Source organism: Microtus ochrogaster, chromosome 2 (assembly GCF_000317375.1).
Source record: "Microtus ochrogaster isolate Prairie Vole_2 chromosome 2, MicOch1.0, whole genome shotgun sequence".
Taxonomy (NCBI): Eukaryota; Metazoa; Chordata; class Mammalia; order Rodentia; family Cricetidae; genus Microtus; species Microtus ochrogaster.
In genome coordinates, this window is record NC_022010.1 from 16,319,635 (window position 1) to 16,327,966 (window position 8,332).

At 47.0% G+C, this 8,332-nt stretch overlaps 1 protein-coding gene across 2 annotated transcripts in view; it reads right to left on the bottom strand.

Annotated features, from left to right (window-relative positions):
- Nucleotides 1–7,542, bottom strand: part of Naa25 (N(alpha)-acetyltransferase 25, NatB auxiliary subunit) — a 55,772-nt gene extending 48,230 nt beyond the window's left edge. The window contains exon 1 of one of the 2 annotated variants that reach the window (XM_005344480.2): nucleotides 7,459–7,542. In XM_005344480.2, the coding sequence (XP_005344537.1) occupies nucleotides 7,459–7,516 (58 nt within the window). In that variant the 5' untranslated portion in view covers nucleotides 7,517–7,542. Of the gene's footprint in view, nucleotides 1–7,138; nucleotides 7,159–7,458 lie in introns of those variants that run through there. The other variant, XM_026785031.1, reaches the window with a different exon arrangement.
- Between the last annotated feature and the right edge of the window lie 790 nt (nucleotides 7,543–8,332).

Consider the following 8,332-nt stretch of genomic DNA (forward strand, 5'->3'; position numbering starts at 1 on the left):
GTGAGCCACCATGTGGTTGCTGGGAATTGAACTCAGGACCTTTGGAAGAGCAGGCAATGCTCTTAACCACTGAGCCATCTCTCCAGCCCTCTTTCCCTTTTTTTTAAAGATTTTTTTAAAATTTATTATGTATACAGCATTTTGCCTGTATATATGCCTGCATGCCTGCACGCCAAAAGAGGGCACCAGATCTCATTATAGATGGTTGTGAGCGACCATGTGGTTACTGGGAATTGAACTCAAGACCTCCGGAAGAGTAACCAGTGCTCTTAACCCCTGAGTCATCTTTCCAGCCCCTTTTTGTTTCTTTTAAAGAAGGGGGGTGCATTTTATTTTCACTGTTTTCTCCCAGCAAGAGATACAAGTTTCCATTACTAATAAGAATATATATTATAATTATTGGGGTAGGGTGACATATTCTTTTTTAGGGTCTCATGTATCTTGGCCAGAACTATATAGCCAATAATGACCTCCAACTTTTTTTTCTGGTTTGTTTATCTTTTGCTTTTTCTTTTTTTTTAGAGACACGGTCTCCAAGTAGCCTTGGCTAGGTGAAATTTGCTAAGTACACCAAGCTGGCCTTGAACTCAGAGGTCCACCTACTTCTCCCCACCTAACACTGGGATTAAAGGAGGGAAAAAAATGTTACATTTGTGTATTTATCTATGTATGTGTGGAGGATACATGTGCCAGTGAGTTCAAAGCCAGTCTGGTCTACACAGTACATTCCAGGCCAGCCAGGGCCACACAGTGAGACCTTGTCTACAAGAGAGAAAGAAACTGGCTGCCTGGGCTGGAGAGATGGATCAGTGGTTAAGAGCATTGCCTGTTCTTCCAAAGGTCCTGAGTTCAATTCCCGGCAACCACATAGTGGCTCACAACCATCTGTAATGAAGTTTGGTACCCTCTACAAACATACACACAGACAGAATATTGTATACATAATAAATAAATCAATTTAAAAAAAAAGAAAGAAACTGCCTGCCTGACATGGTGGTGCATGTCTGACCATCCCAGCAATCAGGAAGATGAACCAAGAGGATAAGGAGTTTGAGGCCAGCCTGGGCTATATAACAAGATTGCCTCAACAGTTCAAAAGTGTATTTATCTCCACATTGCCCTGTTCGCCATTTGCCCCCTTTTAAACCATTCCCAATGCCTTGTCCATTTTGATGGACTATATCCACTCACATTGAGTCTAAGAGCCTTTCCATCTTTCAAAAGGGAGCAGAGGGGCTGGGGAAATACTCAGTGCATAAGAGCGCTGGCTGCTCACCCACATGGCAGCTCACAGACAGCTGGAATCTGACCCCCTTTCTCGCTTCCAGTCACCAGGTATGCATGAGATACACAGACATACACACAGGCAAAACATCCAACACATCCAATAATAACTAAAATAATAACACATTTAAAAATCTAACCCTATTTGCCACCCAATATTCACAAGCCTAATGATGAAACAGTGCTTCCTGTTTCCTTTTAAACTAGAGCTCAGCCACCTACAACCCCAGCATCCAGGGAGGTAAAGGCAGGAATGTCAGCAGTTGAAGGTCTTCCCTAGTAACAAAGCTAGTCTGTGGGTAACCTGGGCTACATGAAATTCAGTCTCAAAAAAAAAAAAAAATTGAAAGGGGCCAGAGAGATGGCTGCTCTTCCAGAATTCCTGAGTTCAATTCCTAGCAACCACATGGTGGCTCACAACCATCTGTTATGAGATCTGGTGCCCTCTCCTTGACTGTAGGCATACAAGCAGACAGAATACTGTATACATAATAAATCTTTAAAAAAATGATAAATGAGGGCTGGAGAGATGGCTCGCGGTTGCCTGCTCTTCCAAAAGTCCTGAGCAACCACATGGTGGCTCACAACCATCTGTAATGAGGCCCGCAGGAAGAATACTGTATACATAATAAACAAATAAATAAATATTTAAAAAAAAATAAAAATAAATGAAAAAGGCAAACCTCTCAAAGAAAAACCAAAACAAGCTTTCTAGCGTCCTTGTCCTCTGCTGTCTGGGCCCGCTTCCACTCTACCCACTCCAACTCCCACCACAGAAGTCTTCTGCTTGTGTCCTCAGCAGACCATACAAGGGGTGTTCACCACTATTTCCCTCATTCCACGTTCAAAGTACAACATTACATCTACAAGGCTGTTTTGAGACCTGCTCTTAACAGCCCAGATGCCCACACTTCAACACTTCATGATCAGCCCTCAGCACAAACACAGCTATTAAATGTCTGGGCTGTCAATGGAGCTCAGTGGACCCCAACACCTCATAAGACTGCATGTGGTGGGCTGGGCAGTGGTGGTTCACACCTTTAATCCCAGCACTCGGGAGGCAGAGGCAGGTGAATTCCTGTGAGTTTGAGGCCTGGTCTACAAAAGCTAGTACCAGGACAGCTAGGACTGTTACACAGGGAGACCCTGTCTCGAAAAACAAGGAAAAAAAAAAGATTGCATGTGGTGACAGAGCCTGTGATCCCAGCACACAGTTGAGGCAAAAGGATCTGAAGTTCAGGGTTATCCTTAGCTATACAGTCAAGTTCTAGTGTCACCCTAAGCTTTGTGAGACACTCCATCAAAAAAAAAAATAATAACCATGTGTGCGTATGTACACACACATTATCGTAGTAATACACATTACACATTATGATAAAAATCACTTACAAGGGTAGGTCTCTCATGCCCATGATATTCCATTATACTCTATCCCACACAGAAATTTTTGAAGTGTTTTCTTTTTCCCCCTGCCCCAGTACTGGGGGCTGAACCTATGGCCTATAGTCAAACACTATCACTGAGCTACATCCCCATCTAGACACAGCTTTTAAGTAATTGTGTTTTCACTACAGAAGAAATTTCTACAGAAAGTCAAAACAGGGGCTGAAAAGATAGCTCAGGGGGGAGTGTTCATGCAAAATGAGGACTAGGTTTGGTCCCCTGATCAAGTAAAAAGGACAGCTACAGTAGCATACATTTGTAATCCCAATGCTGAAGAGGCAGAGACAGGACAGACCCTGGGGGTCTCAGTCAGCCTCAACTACCTAGCAAATGCCAGGCCATAAAGAGACCCAGAGTCAAAAAGCAAGGCAGATGGTGCCTGAGGAATGACAGCCAAGGTTGACTTCTGGTTCCACATATATACACATTCACATGTACACCCACACACAAAATGACACCTTGTCACTTCTAAGACTCACACAGTTAATACTTTCCAACAAAAGACTCGGAATAAATGTTACCCTTGACTGAACACTTCACGTTTTAATGACCTGCCCTAAGATTTGACCAGACACCCAAGGAAAACAGCCCAACTCATAAAAGAAGTGACTGTCACTGGAGAGCCTGCTGGAATCATGCCACACCTGACTGTATAAGACTGGAGGTACAACAGATTTGAACAATGGATCATGTGTGTGCATATGTGTGTTCACAGGTTGCTGCTGTGCCTGAGGTTTTCTCCTAACACCATGAGGGCCCCAGGATGAACCTCGCTTGGTGCCTTTACCTGCTGAGCCATCTCAAGGCCCCAGCATCAGAATAATAGCAGTAGTGAAAAGCACTATGCTGCCCACCCACACCAGAGTGCCCACTGGTGAGAACTGCCCAGCAAGAGGTCATTTCAAGAAGGCAGGAGGGCTGGGCGGTGGTGGCGCACGCCTTTAATCCCAGCTCTCGGGAGGCAGAGGCAGGCGGATCTCTGTGAGTTCGAGACCAGCCTGGTCTACGAGAGCTAGTTCCAGGACAGGCTCCAAAACCACAGAGAAACCCTGTCTCGGAAAAAGAAAAAAAAAAAAAGAAGGCAGGAGGATGCAGTGGTACTAGCCTTTAATCTGAACACTTATGTAACTGAGACAGGAGGGTTTCAAGTTTGAGGCCAGCATGAGCAATTAGGGAGCTCCAGTCTGGACTACAGAAGCCTGTGTGTTTAACCCCAGCCCTACAACTCACTTCTTACAAACCTGAGCCTGCTAATCTGTCCAGCCTTCAGTTCCCTGCAGTGACCAGCTCTCAGTTAATGCAGTTACTGAACATCATGCCATGCCTGAGCTCCATGATGAACTTGGTCACGGGTTAGCTAGTACAGCCTGGATTTGAGGATTAGCAGTTGTTTAGGAGCATTAATGTGTCTGACAACAAAGTTCAGGAGCTCTACAGTCTGAAAGCTGCAGCAAGGCCTAGTCCTGCCACTTTATAGTAGCCCCTCAGAAGCCCTCCTCTACTCTACCCACTAGCTGAAACAAAAGCTACATAATTCAGACTTTAGGTCTCGGAATATGACCTGACACTTCTGGTTAATAAATACATCCTGATGTTTGGCAATGTGAAATGGTGGTTTCTTATTGAACAATTCAAAACACTATTCCTTGTAACTGAATATAAGACCAATAGTATTCTCCTTGGTCTTCAAGAACAACTTTATGAATCTAATTATTCTTAAGTTGAGTCTTTTGTAAAAGTTCAGAAAAATGAGAAGTTTTACAGATGGTGTCTGTGTAAGGATATGATTCACAAACCATGAACCCTAAATTTATGTTTTACTTTCTATTGCACAGACGTAGAAAGGCAGCCGGGTGGTGGTGGCGCACACCTTTAATCCCAGCACTCAGGAGGCAGAGGCAGGCGGATCTCTGTGAGTTCGAGGCCAGCCTGGTTTACAAGAGCTAGTGTCAGGACAGGCTCCAAAGCTACAGAGAAACCCTGTCTCGAAAAACTAAAAAAAAAAAAAAAAAGAAGTAGAAGGGCAGCTACAAGCCAGAGGTAAGCCTGGTCTACATAGGGACTTCTCTGCCTTATGCAAAGGCAGGAGGATGTGTAGCAATGGGGAAATCTGAGTAGGCAAATCAAAGTGATGCAATTTCTAGTACAGTGGTTAAGACAGTGTGCCTGAGCTGGGCCATGGTGGTCCATGCCTTTAATCCTAGCACTCAGAAGGCAAAAGGAGGCGCATCTCTGCAAGTTTGAAGCCAACTTAGTCTACTGAGTGAGTTCCAGAACATCCAGGGCTACACAGTGAAACCCAGTCTGGAAAAAAAACAAACAAGCCAGTGTGCTTGGAGTTCAAACCCAAGTTCAAGAAGCATTAGCTTTAGATAAATTACGTAAGCAATAAAACTTGTTTCTCAGCTGTTGGGGGGGGGGGGTCTGAAGAAATGCAAATGCGTAAGGTTAACTGAGACAACCCAGGTAAAAGCTCAAGGGCACTGACTGACTAAAGATCCTTCTTATAACAGACTGACCGTTCTGAACTTTATTATCATCATTATCCACCACACAGGGCCAGTAGTGCTAGGAACAGGTAATGAAGGTAAGCCATCTCACACAGCACAGCACCTAAAAGCCAGTGAGATGGCTAAGCGACTGAGGGCTCCTGCTGCCATTCCTGACGGCTGGCCAGAATTTAATTCCCAGAATCCACATGATAGGAGAGGACCAACTCCCTCTTGCAAGGTGTCCTCTGAACTCCAGAGGCACACAGTACCATTCGTGTGACCACACTCAACCAAAAATATTTCAACAAGTATAATTTCTAAAATGTACCAAATATATATGCATATATAAAATTATGACCACTAGACATAAGGCCACATGCTTGTAATCCCAACAGAAGGAAGGCGGTGGTACAGCTGAAAGTTTGAGTCCAGCCAGGAAACTTAGTGAAACCTCCTTGTCAAGCCGGGTGTGTGGTGGCACACGCCTTTAATCTCAGCACTCGGGAGGCAGAGGCAGCGGGCGGATCTCTGTGAGTTCGAGGCCAGCCTGGTCTACAAGAGCTAGTTCCAGGACAGCAACCAAAGCTACGGAGAAACCCTGTCTCGAAAATCAAAAAAAAAAAAAAAGCAGGCAAGCCGGGCGGTGGCGGCACAAGCCTTTAATCCCAACATTCGGGGGAAAAAAGCAGGTGAGGTGATCTCTGTGAGTTCCAGGCCAGCCAAGGGCTACACAGTGTGATCCTCTCACGGAGGGGAAAAATAAGAGGGGAAAAAACACCAACAACAACAATAGCGGCCAGGAAAACGGCTAGGTTTTTAAGAGCACTGGCTACTCTTCCATAAAATCCCAGTTCAGGTCCCAGCACCCACAACTCCAGTTCTAGGGGATCCTAATTAATGCCTTCTTTGGCCACCAGGAACGCACGTGGTGCACAGACATCATGAAAACAAAATACCCATAGGCGTACAACAGTGGGAAAAAAGGGAAAAAAAAAGTAAAGAAAGGACAAAGAAAAAGCCAGGACCATTTGTACCAACTTGCGAGAAACACAAACAACCCCTCTGCCAAGAAAAAAAAAAAGCTAAAAACAAAATTTAAAAAAGCCAAAACGGCCGGGCGGTGGTGGCGCACGCCTTTAATCCCAGCACTCAAGAGGCAGAGGCAGGCGGATCTCTGTGAGTTCGAGACCAGCCTGGTCTACAAGAGCTAGTTCCAGGACAGGCTCCAAAATCACAGAGAAACCCTGTCTCGAAAAACAAAACAAACAAACAAACAAAAAAAAAAGCCAAAACGCAGAGTCACACTGAAAATGTGAGGTTTACTTTAGGGAGAAACCACTGCTCTTGAATCTTCCTCAATCAGTACCTGAGATAAGACCGTACAACCATCGATGAGGAAAAGGCAACGCAAAAAAGGAAGCACTTCCAATAACAGACCAGCTCAATTATTGCGAAGTGTTCCTCTCCGATTCAATTCTGGGATTCTTTTATTCTACCAGGGAAGGAATATGACATCAAGATTCATCTGAAAACCTGTGGGTTTGGGACAGTGCCGTGGAGAGGGATCTACTAAGCACGCGGAAGGCAAGCTGCAGAGAAAAACCAGATACGGTGCAGAAAGGAAAATCCTTCCAGCAGTCCGGCCCGCACCTCGGACACCAGTTACAGCCATCTCTTCCCCGCTATTCTGAGGACCCCCTCCCCCCGCCTCCCACGTGTGCCCAGAGCAGCTGTTCCTGCACTGAGTAGCATCAGAATGGGGCTCGATCTGGGTGACCTTGCATCAGTCCCTTCCTTTCTTTGGGCCTCAGTTTCTCCACGGGCACCAGACCTCATCAGTCTGACAAATCCCGGGCACTCATCCTCGTTAACAAAATCACTACCACTGGGGCATCCTCCCCTCAGGAAGGCGCTCCCACCTCATACCGGAGCCGGTTGTCACCCACAAGAAAGACCACGGCCTCCCGGGGAGCGGCTGGAATAAAGCGGCCTAGTGGTCTCGCCGGAAGGGCGCATCCCGCGCGTCCTGACAGCTGCCGTGCCGCCGGTGCCACCTCAGGGACGAGCTTCGCTAGCCGGCGCCTACGCGAGGCCGAGGCTGCGGCCTAGCGTCCCGCGCGGCCCGCCCCCTCCCCTCCCCACGCCTCGCGCGCCCCCGGCTGCCCTCTTGGGCCTTTGCTCCCGGCAGGGCAAGCCTCGGCTTGCCGCACTGGCCAGCAGGCCGGCTCCAGGTACTCACCGTAAATGGGCCGGAGGCGCCGGTCGTTAGGATCCTGCACATGGCCCCGCGTCGCCATGATGACAAGCGCAGAACCGCAGTGCGCACGCGCTGGGCAAGCCCCCCGGGAAGGGACCGTTAAAGGGCCAGCGTCGATCTCGTCGGTGTATCGCGATAGTGAAGGGTCGCTGCGACGGAGTGCGCCTGCGCGGAAAGGGAAGTTCGCTTCTCCTTTAATTGGAGCTGTGGTTATATTTTTGCCGGTATAATAATCTGAACCCCAGGGGCGGTTGTTGCTGTTGGTGGCTTTTGTCCTTGAGAGGGAGAGGCGTAGAAAGCGAAAAAGCGGTTCAATCCCATTGACTTTACATCAAGAAGAACCAGTTGGTCTTGGCTTTGGTCATGGAGTCGCCGGGAACTCCTGGGTGAGCCTTAGGAAAGAGAGCTTGCCCTACAGAGAAACTACAAAAAGTTTACGAGCCACTTCCCTGGACTCAATTCCGTGTGTGTCCAGATACTAGTGAAGCTGTTTTGATTAGTTTAATTTTCATATTGCGCTAGACGTTATCATGATCTTTGCTCTTTACAGATTTGTTACACCACACAAAGTTATGAATGCTAATTATTTCCAAAGTAATTTTAGGCGTCAAGATCTACAAGGAGCTTAAGGTGCACACCTTTAATCCCAGTACTTGGGAGGGCGAGGCAGGCTGATCTCAGAAAATTCAAGGCTAGCCTAGTCTACGGAGTGAGTTCCAAGACAGCCAAGGCTATATAGAGATCCTGTCTCAAATAAATAAAGAGGCCGGGCGGTGGTGGCACACGCCTTTAATCCCAGCACTCGGGAGGCAGAGGCAGGTGGATCTCTGTGAGTTCGAGGTCAGCCTGGTCTACA